The sequence below is a fragment of the Penicillium manginii genome (genome assembly GCF_028828005.1).
Source record: "Penicillium manginii strain IBT 31320 chromosome Unknown utg000002l:1.0-5564898.0:1.0-5567710.0, whole genome shotgun sequence".
Lineage (NCBI taxonomy): Eukaryota > Fungi > Ascomycota > Eurotiomycetes > Eurotiales > Aspergillaceae > Penicillium > Penicillium manginii.
In genome coordinates, this window is record NW_026643103.1 from 4,211,397 (window position 1) to 4,226,919 (window position 15,523).

The 15,523-nt window shown below is 49.8% G+C and overlaps 6 protein-coding genes across 6 annotated transcripts; 4 read left to right on the top strand and 2 right to left on the bottom strand.

Annotated features, from left to right (window-relative positions):
* Nucleotides 1-1,415: 1,415 nt before the first annotated feature.
* Nucleotides 1,416-2,332, bottom strand: N7533_002861 (MFS general substrate transporter; the record flags this gene model as incomplete). Its single annotated transcript, XM_057099511.1, is given in 4 exon segments — nucleotides 1,416-1,649; nucleotides 1,683-1,844; nucleotides 1,858-1,876; nucleotides 2,142-2,332. Coding segments are annotated over 4 exon segments (606 nt in total), but the record flags the coding sequence as incomplete, so codon positions are not given.
* A 384-nt stretch (nucleotides 2,333-2,716) lies between these two features.
* N7533_002862 (NADPH dehydrogenase afvA) lies at nucleotides 2,717-5,230 on the top strand (the record flags this gene model as incomplete). The annotated part of the gene is made up of 5 exons (XM_057099512.1): nucleotides 2,717-2,721; nucleotides 2,768-3,041; nucleotides 4,023-4,772; nucleotides 4,853-4,969; nucleotides 5,084-5,230. The coding sequence occupies 5 exons, from the start codon at nucleotides 2,717-2,719 to the stop codon at nucleotides 5,228-5,230; spliced, it is 1,293 nt and encodes a 430-aa protein (XP_056964648.1).
* A 512-nt stretch (nucleotides 5,231-5,742) lies between these two features.
* On the top strand, nucleotides 5,743-7,367 carry N7533_002863 (alpha/beta fold hydrolase; the record flags this gene model as incomplete). Its single annotated transcript, XM_057099513.1, has 3 exons — nucleotides 5,743-5,890; nucleotides 6,002-6,480; nucleotides 6,555-7,367. The coding sequence occupies 3 exons, from the start codon at nucleotides 5,743-5,745 to the stop codon at nucleotides 7,365-7,367; spliced, it is 1,440 nt and encodes a 479-aa protein (XP_056964649.1).
* A 780-nt stretch (nucleotides 7,368-8,147) lies between these two features.
* Nucleotides 8,148-10,665, top strand: N7533_002864 (uncharacterized protein; the record flags this gene model as incomplete). Its single annotated transcript, XM_057099514.1, has 6 exons — nucleotides 8,148-8,180; nucleotides 8,266-8,293; nucleotides 8,366-8,472; nucleotides 8,555-9,139; nucleotides 9,189-9,790; nucleotides 9,843-10,665. The coding sequence occupies 6 exons, from the start codon at nucleotides 8,148-8,150 to the stop codon at nucleotides 10,663-10,665; spliced, it is 2,178 nt and encodes a 725-aa protein (XP_056964650.1).
* Nucleotides 10,666-12,594: 1,929 nt separating this feature from the next.
* N7533_002865 (uncharacterized protein) lies at nucleotides 12,595-14,054 on the top strand (the record flags this gene model as incomplete). The annotated part of the gene is made up of 2 exons (XM_057099515.1): nucleotides 12,595-13,192; nucleotides 13,267-14,054. 2 exons carry the CDS (start codon nucleotides 12,595-12,597, stop codon nucleotides 14,052-14,054), a joined length of 1,386 nt encoding a protein of 461 aa, XP_056964651.1.
* A 481-nt stretch (nucleotides 14,055-14,535) lies between these two features.
* Nucleotides 14,536-15,190, bottom strand: N7533_002866 (FAD-linked oxidase-like protein; the record flags this gene model as incomplete). Its single annotated transcript, XM_057099516.1, has 2 exons — nucleotides 14,536-14,951; nucleotides 14,998-15,190. 2 exons carry the CDS (start codon nucleotides 15,188-15,190, stop codon nucleotides 14,536-14,538), a joined length of 609 nt encoding a protein of 202 aa, XP_056964652.1.
* Between the last annotated feature and the right edge of the window lie 333 nt (nucleotides 15,191-15,523).

Consider the following 15,523-nt stretch of genomic DNA (forward strand, 5'->3'; position numbering starts at 1 on the left):
AATTATAGAGTATTGAAATAGCCGATTTGTGAGCTCTATATAGAAGCCAATTGGTACTATTGCAAAAGCGATACTGAAATTTGCAATTGTAGTTAACGTTCGCAGGTCGGTTGGAATGATCGATTTTGGGGCCATGGAAATGCCCCACTTTAAAGCTAAAGATCGATTTGAAACCCTCCTCGGGCGCAGTAAGTCCTCCTAGGAGCACGTAATTTCTCCGTTAGTGCCCAGCCTAGGTAGAATTGGTGGTTGGTTGGAGTCTTTAGGGCGAGGAGGCCTTCCAGTGTTAAGTTTGCTGGATCCTCCCAAAATCCCGTCGGTTGATTTGCCATGACCAATGTGAGCTCGAAAAATCGGGCTGGCGGGGGCAGCTAAACCCACATCTGCACATAGGATGTACTCCGTACGATGTGGGCTCATGGTCTAAACATAATTCCATTGTTTTGGGTCGATTGGACTGTTTTGATTGGACTATCAGGGACTCTACTCCGTACGACTTTCCCATGAACTGGCCAAGGCTCACAAACTCCCAATCTTAAATTTCGAAACTTGAAAATTCAGTCTTTCGCCCTAGTTAGTTGTATGAAACATTTGAGACGCTCCCTGTTTAGTGATGGCAATACTAATAGAAAAATTATAAGAGACTCTACTCCGTATACAAAAAGGAAAACAGAACACTCACGAACACAATTGAATCGAGGGCATTAGAGATCAGAGACACCGATCCACCCGCCATGTGGCGCAGGGTAAATCATGGAACTGTTCTGGACTAACAGAGTAATCGGACCAATCAGAGACCATAATGTAGTCAACAATCTGAAACATCCTTCCTATACCTGGATCAGTGATCGGCAGAATTGACAGGAGTTTGTTATTCCTACTGACCAGTTCGGAAAGAAGATCCCGCCTTGAGGGAGTTAGTTCTCGCGCTTCTCCACTGTAACATTGGTCGGCTCGAAACGGATAGGGGTGAGATGGGGGCGAAACAGGGGCCAAAACCCAGGTACGTGTCTTCATCTGTTAGAGATGCTCTAGAATTTTCAAGTTGCAGACACGCGCTTCGGTTCAAACTACATAATCTCTCAAACAAACTTCAAACAAGACGAGCCGCCTGACACTGGCATCTCCTCTCATGAGCGCTGTTTCATCGCAAACCCCACTCAAGTATGACTACCTTAGGGTAGCCCAAGATACATGGATCGAAAAGAGATGAAATTGAGTGGTCTCAAGGACTATCTAGCCTTTGTAAATCTGCTCTTCTGCCGAAGTTCTGGTCCATATATGTAAAAGATATACCTTTCGAAAATTATTCAGTGAATTGATGACCAATTATGGGGGCGGCTTGAAGGGAACTCGCGGAAAAGGAAGCATCATTAAAGTGAGACGTGCAAGTAGACTAGTAGCCCAATGATAGCCTAGTCAATTGTACACTGAAGCAAATCTGTCGAATGGAAAAGCATCGGAGAAACACGAGAAACTTGAAGTAAATAATTACTTTGGACCTCAAATAGTGGGAAAACGCCTCCGAACGCAGATCGGGCGAAGCTGTTAGCCGCCAAGGCACTAGCCGCGTAGGAAGGGTATGCATCCACCAGGAACGTGAAGATGCCTGAATACACCAAAATCGTCTTTGAATTGGTCACTCGGGGCTATATAAACCTTACTTGGTCAATATTACGTACCCAGTACCAAATATAGCACTGCCGATGATGGGATTCATCCAGTGAGTGTGTGGGTAGATTGTTCACGCGAAGATAAATAGTCCGATCGTCACCAACCTTGGAATGGAGCACCGAAAATTGCTGCGATGGATGGGCGTCAGGGTAAACATGAAGGCCGTGGTACTACTACTCATACTGGTAGTATTTTCAAATTACTCCCCTGGGGGAAGTCGCCATTCGGGTTTGTATTCGGCATTGGGCGTAGATTGTAAATGTTGGTTCTCTAGTCTGGCATAGTTCCGTCTCCAGAATGGGTCAGTTGAAATAGCTAGAATCATGCCGACCAGTAGCCCGAGAAAGCTATATCCCCGCTGCCATAGTGTAAATCCATAACTAATTCTGAAAACAAGTTGAAAAGCCCCAAAGAAAAGATATAGAACACTGAGAAGTGTCGCAGAGATTATACAGAGACTCAGACACATTGGCTCAAGCGTGAGAAGTTGGATTGGTCGATAAATGGAGCGACCAATGGCTGGTATCATAGTTTGGTCATGTTCATCCATCAGACCTTTCCATCGTTTGTCCCCAGTTTCTGCGCGCTTTTGTCGCGCTTTGTGCTTAAGAAGACTACCCGCAGAGTTAGCAAATTGGCATTGTTTGGCTGGTAGTCGAGCTTGAACATACCGTATATTGGATGAAAAGTTTTAGGAACGAGTGCTATTACCGCTACTAGGAGAACACCAGTCTAATCAAGAGAACATAGACGGCCCCAAAAGAATTGCTGTAGTGGGCCTTTTAGTCGGCATATGGTTAGAGTTCTGACAAAATCGGATGGACCATGGATCGGAATCCCATCGCTAGTGTGGAGAAATCGGAGACTTCCTGGGATAAATGACAAATGTGCCCAGGTGGCGCTGACAGGCCAGGGATTCGTTATACAAATATGACCAGAGTAATGGAAAAGATACATTGTGCATTAACTGATAAATTTCTATCCTGCTGGCAACCTTAAAACCTATCTCAAGCGCGATCAAAACATTTAAGGATCCACAAACATGTCGTAAGTGTCACTCTACTGGTTATTTAACTGAAGCTCACGAAATCAGTCCCCAAGAGGAATACCTTTCTATCATTCAGCTCGGAGGAAAGGTCGAAGCGAGTAAAATCGACAGTCTCTTCAGACAATTGCCCCCAAATCTACCTAGCGACATGTTGGGAGAATGGAATGGAGGCTTTTTTGACACGGGCCATCCCGTCACTGGACAGCTTAGAGAGATCAAGTGGATCGGCAAATCATTCAAAGCAATCGAAGATGTTGATCCTGTCATCATTGATCAGGGAGGCCGGCGGATGAATTGGGGGAAATGGGGGTTCGCTAACGTAAGTTTTGTCCTCCGGCATGTGAGATGCTTCAAGTTCTAGAGAACCAAGAAAACTATATGGATCAGCTACGGGAAATGATATATGGAGGAACCTCTTCGGCAGCAATGATATATTATGATCGTCCAATCTTCGATCATTTTCGCTACGTGTGACACTTTAGTGGCTGGGGTGATGAAGGGAAAAGCCCTGGGTGACGCTGGGCCTTTTTACTTCTACCTGAAGAGATAGATAAATTTATGTCAGAACTGGAGAATGATACTATTTCATCCATGGATTCATTCATCGTACTTTGAAATCTCAGAAAATGGCTCCAATAGCTTGTACCCCGAAGAAGTCGTAGTTTAGATTAGGATACGAAATTCAATCCGGCAACATGTCATCATCTCGAGCTCAGATTGGGCCTCTGAAAAAATACCAGGCGAGAAACAAGTACTAAATTCGCCCTCCTCCCAATGTGGCTGTGTGGCGGGAAATTTTCATCAAGGTTGGAAACGAAAAATCTAGTTCGTCCGTGAATCCCGACATTTTACGCCCTAAAATACTCACTAATTTCGGTGGGTCTACACAAACTATCCGATTACAGCTGAATCATGATGTCGTCGGAGACATCCACCCACATGGTTTACAGAGATTACAACGACCGGGAAAAAATGGGAGTATACCAGTACCAGATAGCGTGATAAAACTTTACGGGGCCTTTGATAATTATTCCAGTGCGGTGACTCGGATGTAGCTATAAATTGGATCAAGTACCCATGTCAATGGAGGTATCAATCCATTCAACAATTTGTTCAAGATCTTACTAGTACCTTTCACTACTAGTATAACTACTTCTATACTATTAGTGGCCTTATTCCGATCCCTACCACCTTCCACCACCCGCCATACCTGGGAATCTTGTGCTGAAGTCACGATAACCAACTGGCCCGATATTCCAATCAAGCCCGCACAGGGCGTCCCATTCTACACCCAGCTCAGAGTCCACCAGCTGGCACGGCGCGAGACCCCCGAACAAGCGGCAAACCCATTCCAAAACTGTTCAAGCCGTTGAGCGTCCGTGGGACTACATTCCACAACCGTGTCGGCCTAGCACCCATGTGCCATTATAGTGCCGATGACGGGTATATCACCCCATGGCATCAAGCACACTATGGCGGAATCGCGCAGCGAGGCCCCGGGCTGATGATTATCGAAGCAACTGGTGTCTTGCCCGAAGGTTGTATCACGCCGGGATGCCTGGGACTATGGAAAGACTCTCAAGTCATACCTCTGAAACAGGTTGTCGACTTTGCTCATAGCCGGAGTCAGAAGATTGGACTTCAGCTCAGCCATGCCGGACGTAAGGCTTCTACTCTCCCTCCGTGGGTTGGAGGAGGGGTTACGACCAATACTGTTGGTGGCTGGACTGAGAATGTCAAAGGTCCTAGCGCGATCCCTTTCTCGGATAATGAAATCGTGCCTAAGGAGATGACTCTTCAAGACATCCAAGAGTTGAAGGATGCTTGGGTTGCTGCTTTTAAGAGAGGTCTTAGTGCGGGTGTCGATTTCATTGAGATTTACGCCGCACATGGTTACCTACTCTCATCATTCCTGAGCGCATCCTCAAAAATAAGCGACAGGATATCTACGGTGGTAGCTTCGAGAATCGTAACCGGCTTGTTCTCGAAGTTTCTCGGCTTACGCGTGAGACTGTTGGACCTCATATGCCGGTCTTTCTCCGCGTCTCGGGTACTGACTGGCTTGAGACTAGTCGCCCGGACGAAGAGGGATGGAAGTCTGATGATACTGTTGCCCTTGCAGTTGCTTAGGCAGATCAAGGCGCTGTTGATCTCATCGATATCAGTAGCGGTGGTGTTCACTCTGCGCAGAAAATCACTTCCGGTCCTGCATTCCAGGTACCTTTTGCTGCGAAGGTTAAAAAGGCTGTGGGTGATCGTCTCTTGGTTGCTGCCGTCGGAATGATCAAACACGGCGATATTGCTGAGAGGATTCTCCAAGAAAATGATGTGGATGTAGTGCTGGTTGGCTGAGCATTTCAGCATGATACTGGCCTCGCCTGGGCCTTTGCGAAGGGTCTTGATGTTGATATTGGCATGGCAGCCCAGATCCGATGGGGTTTCACCAGCTTCCGGAACGCCTCAGACTATATCCAACCCAACTCAATGAAGGCGTCTATTTTCGATTAGTGGTATTCAGTGTTTTTGCAAGAGTCCATCTAAGCAAGTTTTTCAATGTTCCAAGTTACTTTAGAACATGATCATTTGTCATTCATGAAATAAACCATGCCTGTTCTGGGTAATTTCAGCATATGTAGTTATCTGAAGAAATTGAGGGTTGATTTTTCAGAAACCATAGACACACAATTCGGCTAATATTCACATCATCAATCTGTTGTGTTCGTATATCTCAGGGAGAGAAAGGGGGAGAGAGAGAACATCGGAAGAAGTTCACACCGACCAACCGAGGTCCCGTGGCTGTGTGGCCGTTGTAGGAGGATCTGTAGCCAAACGGAGTCGAGCATATTCCACCAAACGCGGCCCCACCACAAGCGGCAGGCGCACCCTGAGACCTTCAAGTTATGCGCGCATCGTTGGATAACGTGGACGCGCTCTTAAATTCATCTCCCCACTTGTCTTCTTCCTTTGTCAATGCTCTACTCTACTCCGAGATCTGATTCTAAGGTCTGAATTTGATCACCATGGCAGTCACCCTAGGTAAAGTGGTGGCCTCGGTCGCTGTCTTTGCATATGGCGTCTTCTCTATGCTACTCTATGCGGTCATCGCTATGAAAAAGGGTATCTGGTTCAGAAAGAGAACTGAAAAGGAATCTCTCGAGCTTCAGATCGGTATGTCTTTGAGATAGGAAACAGTCGTGACTCTCTTCAACACCCCCGAGTTCTGGTCTCGTGGTCTCAAGGCGGACCTTCAGAATGACAACTGACGCCTGATCTATGTAGCGCGTGATCGCATGTGGAACCTGACAAAGGAGTACTCTGGTCTTTCCCACCACTTCACCACTCTTACCAGTGGGCTCAAAATTCACTTCATGAGCAATGCAGCCCCTGGATCTGCTGCGGCATTGAACCCGGAGAAACCCTTGGTCATTCTCATTCACGGCTGGCCCGACAGTTGGGCTATCTGGCGATACATTGCCAGCTCTGCTGATCTACAAGAGTCGGCGAATCTCGTCGTTATAGATCTCCCTGGATTTGGAGGCTCGGGGCGACTGGAGAAATACTCCGCGACGAATGTTCTCGAGGCATTGACAGAGCTTATACTTACTCTTCGAACTAAATATGGCGTGGATGATGACTCCGAGTCTAAGAAGAAGCGAACTATCGTTGTTGCCCATGACTGGGGATGTGTTCTCTCGATGCGACTGGCAGCTGAAGCTCCGGCACTCGCTGACCGGTGGATTCTGAGCAATGCGCCCTTGGTACGTGACAAAGACGAGGGAAGAAAAGGATGCTGGGGGCCATTTTTTGAAGCAATAGCTAACACAGGATTTAGGTCAAGTTAGTCGAATCCAACATCGGTCGGCTGTTAACCTCGGCGAAGAAGATGTTCAACACCGCACTCAACTCTCCTCTCTCCTCTCGCACACCAGTGCTGCAGGCATTCCGTACTCTCGGCCCTGTCATCCGCCAGGCTGGCCTATCCGGTTATATATTTGCCATGCAGCTGCCACCTGCAGCAGTCCGACATTTCTTGACCGGAGGAAACAGCTCTTTGATGGTAGCCATTCACCGCAGCTCTTACGGAAGTCACAAGCCCACCCCTGAGGACAAGGCCGACGCCATGGCTATCACGATGGGTCCCTCACTGGCGGAGTCGAAGATACAAAATGCAAATGGTGATAGCTTCCCCGAGGAAATTGATTATAGCCAGGACTTTTCCAAAATCTTTGACATGGCCAGCTACTACCGCCAAGGTGCTGCGTCTGCGCGTTGGCACAAGTCCCTGGAGACAATCGCCGGGCTGCACGGAATTGCAGGCGATGAGGGGCTCCGTCGGACAAGCAGTGGAACGGGTATTTTCGACGAAGGTATTCCGGGGGTTCTCAAGGCCCCCTCGACTATCATTTGGGGCCAGAAGGATATCGCGCTCGACCCGCATATCTGTCTGGATGGCATTGGGGACTACCTAGTGAAGGATAGCCAGGTAGTGATGCTGCCACGGTCGGGCCACTGGACCCCAATTGAAATGGAGAGTCGCGCGGCTCTAGAAGCGGCCATTCAGTGGGCGGTTGGAGGTGAAAAGGGGGAGGTTGAGGCTGCGGTGCAGGCTTCGTACCCGGATGCTGCGATCACTGTGCGTCGCTAAGGACTGCGATTAACAGCGATCATTATGGGGACCATGGCAAATTTTCCAATGAATTGAACACCGGATGAACATCGCGTATTTGAGGGATTTCAATGGTTTGATTTTTGCGCGGAGCTTATTATTGCCGGCCGAGGGGGGGGGGGTTAGGGAGGCGTCTGGCCTTCCGGTCGGGTTTCATGTAAATTGAAGAGAAGAGACAGATATTTGAGATGCAAGAATATTCTACTAGCTAATGTATGCACTGTGTATACGCTACTGTATGTATACTGCCGTCAATGCTCTCCCCACCGCGGATCATCCGAGTGGATTCTCCCGCTTAGCCACTTCCTAAGGTTTCCCCCAAATTTCCCCTCGACCTCAACGCACGAGCTTCCCCTCTCACGTACTTTCACTTTCACTTTCTTCTTCCCCCCTTCTCATCAATTTCTATCATCCACATCTCTCTATCTCTCCATCTCTCTATCCCTTCCCCCTTTCGCCCCCTTCCTAATTGCACCGCCAACCATCTCGCCTCGCACGATGCACTGAGGTCGTTTTCGTCCAGGTACCACAGCTGCTCGACCAGTTCTCCACCAGCCCGAACTGACATCGCCGGGGTTAAATATAGACCCGCGTTGCTTGTTCCTGGTTCCTGGCTCCTGGTCTTTTTTCCTACCCCTTCTCAAGTCGGTCATTTGAGCTTTCATCACTGTTGGGCTGGAGGAGAATCCCCTGTTCTCTCTCCTCTCCTTTCTTTTCTGGTTGTCTTCCCTTTGCGCCGGGTTGGTCTCCACTCGCGCAATGGCTTCCGAACAGAATGCCGTCTACTGCACAGTAAGCCACCACCAACCCCGCCTTTCTGATTAGAAAATCGCGTCGCGCTCACGGAGCCAAGCTAACGTCGTCATCTACTGAATAGCTTCTGCTAAGCGACAATTACCTGCCTGGTAAGCAATGGGCTGATCCCCGCGTGGCGGCAGCGGCAGCGGCGGTGCATTTCTGATCTATTTCCGTTCTAGGGGCGATGGTCCTGGCGCATTCCTTGCGCGACAATGGAACAAGAGCGAAATTGGTGGCCCTGTTCACACCGGCGACCCTCCGACAGGAAACAATTGATGAATTAAGGGTATGTCTCATCTAGCCCAGGAGCGAATGACGATGTCTTTCGCAACGACACACTCTCCCATACTAACCTCCGGTTTAAAAAGACCGTCTACGATGAGCTGATCGCGGTGCATTCTTTCCTCAATGGCCGGCCCGCCAACCTGTGGCTGATGGACCGACCAGATCTCATCGCCACCTTCACGAAAATCGAACTGTGGCGCTTAACCCAATTTGACCGAGTCGTATACATCGACTGCGATGTCGTGGCCCTGCGCGCCCCCGACGAACTGCTCACGTTGGAGGTAGATTTCGCTGCCGCCCCGGACGTAGGCTGGCCGGATTGCTTCAACAGTGGCTTGATGTCTCTCCGGCCCAATATGCAGGACTATTACGCTCTGAAGGCTCTCGCGGAGCGGGGCATCAGCTTCGATGGAGCCGATCAGGGTCTGTTGAATATGCATTTCCGTGACTGGTATAGACTAAGCTTCACATACAACTGCACCCCCAGCGCAAACTACCAGTATATCCCTGCGTACAAGCATTTCCAAAGTACCATCAGCCTGATTCATTTTATCGGATCGCGAAAGCCGTGGAATATGCCTAGGCATGTGGTCCCGATGGAGTCGCCGTATAATCAGCTGCTCAACAAGTGGTGGGCTATCTATGACAGACACTACCATCCCCAAACTGTAAGTGCTTCCATCAAGCGTGCAGTTAATGAAGCTAATTCATGAAAAGTTGTCTACTCAGCAGCCATCCCAAATTTCGCAAGGACCAGTCGTCATACAGCGATTGTCGAATACAGCCCCGAGTGATGCAATTCAAATTTGGCCGGAGCCTCGGCAGGTCCATCATGATCACAGTAATAGTCATGGTCCTGGTTCTGGTGGTCATGGCCACTCGGATGATATTATGCCAACTCTCATATCGCCGGAAACCTCAAACGAGCAATCATTGTGGCAGCAACACTCTGCTCGGGAGTCGCACGACCACGATGCACCACAACAAGCAGCTCCGCCAGCAGAGAGACCGGTGTTGAGCATAGTACCACAATACGTCCGCGGCGAAGAACATGTTTCGACTTATGTTCCCCCGCAGCCTAACCCACCGGCACCTATTAATCATATCGAACCTCACCTTGAAAACCAGCCGGTACACCAGGAGCACCACGAGCATCATGAACATCATGAGCACCATGAACCGTCCCATGATACAAGCCATATCCACCATCCACGGCCGGTACCACCACCACCGGCTACGGAAATCTTCCACCGACCCCCATCGCCCGAGCCCGAATCCCCCAAATTCGAAGCACCAAAGGCAGAATGGGATGCCGAACGGTAAGACTCCCCATTTATCCACTTGCTCTGACAGCATGCTAATTCGCCTTAGTGAGCCACCGCCATTGAACACCAAACCCGAAGGAATCAGCCTGCAACAAAAGACCTACACCATGTCCGAAGACACAAAGCTCTTCCAACCACCCCCATCGTACCCTGAAGCCCCCAAAAACATGTACTACCAAGTCCCCGCCACAAAACCCGCCCCGCAAAAGATATCTCAGATTTTTCCCTGGGAAAGCCATGCCGCCAGACCAACCCGCGTCTTCGCAGATGAACAATCTCCTCCTCCTGCTGCATCTCCCGAACAACCATCAACCCCAGAACCTACATATCCCAATCAAGCCCTCGCGGCGATCGACACAACCCCAACCCGGATCCCATTCGAACCCTCAGCCGAGTCATGGGATAGCTACTCCCGCTCCAACGCCTGGGATGAAGACCCCTCGATCCAGCGCTACATTGAATCAATCCAAGCGGCCCGGAAACCAAAGACCCAAGTCCTCACCAGCGACGGCGCACAAACAAGCCCTGACAACCAATCAGCCACTGCCGCCGACCACCGCCGACCAAGCTTCCGACTAACAGACTTCCCAACCGAAGTGGAGCGGCCCAGTCTACCTGTCACGCCCGCACCAGTCGAGCGTCGGTGGTCCGTAGGCAATGAAGGCGATTCTACCTCCGCGGGGACATCCCTGCTCCCTGCTGCTGAGGGTGTGCCGGATCAGGAGGACTGGGTGGGTGTCACGGTTGATGCGTTTTCTCAACTCCTCAACGCAACATACTTATTGTGGCGCTCTACAGAATCCCCTAGCTCGTCTCGAAGAGCTTCGTCGGAGGCAGTCCGTGGGGTTGGGGTTTCCGGAACTTTTTAGTGGTGGGCAGGGGTCTGATGCTGAGGAAGGGTCGTGATAATCTCTCCGCTTCCTCCTTTCTTACCCTCTATTCCTCTGTCTGTGTGTCTATCTGATTTGATCCCCTTTCTTGATCTCGGAGAAACAATTTTGTTCATCTATGCTGCGAATTCTCAATTTGCCTTGCCAGCTCACTTTTGTATATTGCATTTGCATTGGGCCTTGAAAATTGACGTGCATCTATGCATCGCCTTTTTTGTTATTTCTCCTTCGTCATTTTCATGAGCTCATATCCCTTGGCTTCATTTGATTTGATTCGGTTGTGTTTAATTGGCATGTCAACGCATGAACTGCATAATCTCATTTTAGCAACGCTTTGCTTTTACTGGTATGATGATTGAAGTTGGAATTATCGATATTCGTAGGGTCTCTCGCGTAGAATAATCTGTAGAACTACCTTAAGGTACTAGTAAATAGCGAAGTGGGTCATGATGGTGGATAGGCGAATTGACTTCGGTGTACACTAATGGTGCAAAAACCGACCTGCCTATTTAGAGTGTGTCTACCCGACACTGGTCAGCCTATGAGAAAGCAGAACTGGGGCGGACTCGGAAGAAAAACCAACAAATTCAACAAACAGAAATGCTTATCTGCGCCCCGGCTAACTATCGGGCACTAAGACCGACTAAAACAAACCTAAAATCGGATATCCGGTGAGTGAAGGAAGAGAGATTACTCCGTACTCTGGGGGGACTCGGATTACTCCCGAGCTGGATGGGTTCATAGGCAGCCATGTTAAGGGGTGGCTGTTGTTTACGAGGAGGATATTCAATATCATAGAAAAGATGTCTGCAGGTGGTACGGAGTAAATATTATGCAGGGAACTGACGATCTACCCCAGGCGGACAACGGCGGATACCCCAGCTTTGCCCGACTGCAGGTTGATTGGGGTAGATATAGGCTGCTAAGAAAGCATATTAATAATTTGGCGTTCATGGTCGGGGTAGGGGCTGAGAATAAGCTGAGAGAAGGAGTTTGAAACACCTCAGAAGGGGGAGAGCAAGGGCTAGAGTTGGCCCATGCCCAGCAGCAGCAGCAGCAGCAGCAAAACAACAACTGCCCTGCCATGCCCTGCCCAGAACGGAATAAATTACTACCGTCTTGGCTGTCTCGTTTCAAGCCGTGCAGAAGAAGGTTGGTAGCCGCGTGTCCCGACCGGTCCACCAAAAGAAATGAGAAAAATTCTGCCCAGCCACGACCCGAACTATACAGATCTTCGGCAACTCGGTCCCGAAGTACAACATTCTATCAACGGAGTACTATTCAACTACTCATATACTACACTCTAGATGATATTACTTGCCCCATGAACTCCAGAATCCCCAGAAAATCAAATAAAGTAGCGATCCGAGGGCTTTCCCCTCATGGTACGATCATCTGTGGCCAGATCTTACGGGGGGCGTTACATTGGGATTTCCATCCAGGCTCCAAATTAGTCACGATGCGGAGAATCTCGTGAATTCCCGGCACGATGATTGGTCGACCGTCCGAATGTCGGGCCGAATGACAGAACTAAACCTCCCATTCAACCAATGACACTTACACTGTAGAATCTTCGGCGGGTCTTCCATGGGTCCGGAGTCCCTCTGGGTCCCTCTGGGTCTTCTCGTGTCTTGCCTCCCATCTGTGGAGGCGAAATAGAATCCCAATGCTCATCTTGGGGGCGCGGAGACCTGGGGTCTCTCCAAAACTCAATATCCATTTCTCTTATTAATTGCTTGCTTCCCCATCTTTTCCCCTTCCTATCTCTTCTCTACTCGTGTGGGCTGTGCATCGCTGTGCGTTCGTGGGACATATCTACTAGTACCTCTACTTCGCCAACTGCACTTCCTTCACTCTTCCTCCCCCCCAACCTCCACCTTTTCCACCACCAGATAGTAACTATTCACAATGGATACTGTCACTCCTCAACCCCCGGCCTACGAGAATGACAAGATTGGCAATGGCGAGAACAAGCCCAACCCAGTCTTTGACGAAGAGAACAATCTGAAGCCCGAGCATGGAGAGGTCTCGGACGCCTTCGGTAACGAGGAGTACGCCGAGATCAAGTACAAGACCTTGACCTGGTGGCAATGTGGTCTGCTCATGATTTGCGAGTCCGTCTCGCTCGGTGTTCTGTCTCTGCCCTCCGCCGTCTCAACTCTGGGCATGGTCCCCGGTGTGATCCTGATCGTGGGACTCGGTCTGCTCGCTACCTACACTGGTTACAATATTGGTCTGATGCGCGAGCGTTACCCTCACATTCAGAACTTGGGTGACGCTGGTGAGATCCTGCTGGGCAGATTTGGCCGTGAGCTCTTCGGTCTCGGCCAGTTCCTGTTCTGCATCTTCGTCATGGGAAGTCACATCTTAACCTTCCGTGTCATGATGAACACCATCACTGAGCATGGCACTTGCTCGATCGTCTTCAGTCTCATCGGCATGCTCATCTCGCTTGTTCTGTCGATCCCCCGTACCATGAAGGGCATGACCTGGATCTCTTTTGCTTGTGAGTATACCCGCATCACACGGGTGATACAATCCCTCAGTCTATCTCAATCATACTAACTAATATCCTAACAGCCTTCCTCTCCATCTTCAGTGCCGTCATGATCACCATGATCTCCGTCGGCGTCGAAGCCGCTCCTACCCGTGTCATTGACGCCACCGTCGAGACAAACCTATACACTGCATTCCAAGCCGTCTCGAACATCGTCTTCGCTTACTGTGCCCACGTCGCCTTCTTCGGCCTCATTGCCGAGATGGAGACCCCCAGCGACTTTAAGAAGTCCCTCTTCATGCTCCAGGGCTTCGAAATCTGCCTCTACCTCACTGCCGGTGTCGTCATTTACTACTTCGTTGGTACTGATGTTTCCTCTCCCGCTCTGACCTCCGCCGGACCCGTCATGAAGAAGGTTGCCTACGGTGTCGCCATCCCCACCATCGTCGGTGCCGGTGTTGTCAACGGCCACATTGGCCTGAAGTACATCTACTTCCGCCTCTGCTCCAAGTCCGACCTGATCCACCAGCGCAGCTGGAAGTCCATCGGTCTGTGGCTCGCACTCGGCGTTTCGTGCTGGGTCGTCGCCTGGATCATCGCCGAGGCCATCCCCGTCTTCAGCAACTTGAACTCGCTCATCTCCGCACTGTTCGCTTCCTGGTTCAGCTACGGTCTCAGTGGTGTTTACTGGCTGCACTTGAACCAGGGCCAGTGGTTCGCGGGCCCCAAGAAGATCGCTCTTTTCGTGTTGAACGTTGCCATCGTCGGCTTCGGTCTGGCTCTTTGCGTGCTCGGTCTGTACGCTTCGGGTACTGCCATCCACAGTGATACCAGCAGCTCCAGCTTCACCTGTGCCAACACTGATACCTAAGTGCCGCTGGCCGGGCTACGATGTGCTATTGTCCCATCTTCACGATTTGTTTGAATGTATTACACGAACTACCTACTTGTACATAGACTATACATTTACTTGCATTTGCTCGGTCCTAGCGAATAGCCTATCGGATTGATTACTGGTTGATCAATTGCATTGCTATTATTACTTACTTTCTCTTCACTGTATTTGTAGTAGAATACTCCAATCTCCGCGTCGTGTGACGGTCAGGTAAACTACAATTGGATTGGCACCGCTGCAGAGGAGGCATCCGGAGATGCCCCATGATTATTATAGATAGTGGACCTAAAAATGACGAACTTCAATCACTGAGCGCGTGAAGGTATACGCAGTTGATACCAAAAACCACCCATCACTCAACCTGCAAGAGCGGCTTACCTTATGAGTTCCAGATTCCAGACTTTCCAGGCGACAGTACACCATTAGGATCAAAATGATCCTTAAGCCCTTGCAAACATTAATGAAAAGCCCCATCATTAAAGGTAAAATGACCTGCAACAGCATCCATATAATCAACATGAGTCCGATACTCCGTGAAACCCTGTTGCGCGGTATCATCCAGAAGCGACCGATACAACCGATCACACCGAGCCGCTTCCCCAGGCGTAAAAACCACCAACGCAATCCCGATAACGTAGCGCCCGTATACATGGAAGTCTGCAAAAAAGTCAAGCTGGGCGTCTATAGTCTCCTTCTTAGCTCCCAGATACCAGGAATAGAGCTCTTGGCCGGATGGAGGGAAGACGGGTGAAAAGCAGGTGTGGCCACCCTCAACCCCGCGATATGAGAGCAGTTTCAATGGATTGAGAGTTGGGAGACTGCAGTGGGGAATATCATCTGGGCCGACGTCGACGGTGCTCACGTACTTCTTGGCTGATCGAAGCGTTTCTTTCGTTTGCTAAAATGGGTCGCACTGCACCGCTCGGTTGGTTATCATTGCTTGGGAGCAATGAGTATGGATCCCCGTAGATTGTCTTTTGGTCAGGGCCCTCTAATGCGCCGGATGTGGCATCGGATGAAAGGTCATCGGCGCCAACAATGTCACGCAATTCCATCAGGATTTTCTGGAAAGAGCTGTCATCAATACCAGGGGGGAGAACGGGAAAATGCATTGCGTTGGAAATATTCTGCGAGTAGAGTATCTCAGAAATGTGATGCGGAGGGTAATGATCCGAGTGTAAGATCAAAGGATAAGTTTCAATCAAGCAAAATGAAGAATGGTATTGATGGAATTCGGGGAACTTCCATTGAAGAAAAAGCTTTAATTACAATATTTTGTAAGTCTACTGTTCAAGTGTATCTGGGGACCGAGTTCCTTTCAAGAACGGCATTCGCTCATCCCGTCGGGGATACTCCCGGAGCGGGGAAGCACCTGGGACTCGCCTGGCGGGGATAGCATCCGTCAAAGGGGAATAAATACAGAAACTCTACAAAGCAAATCTAGT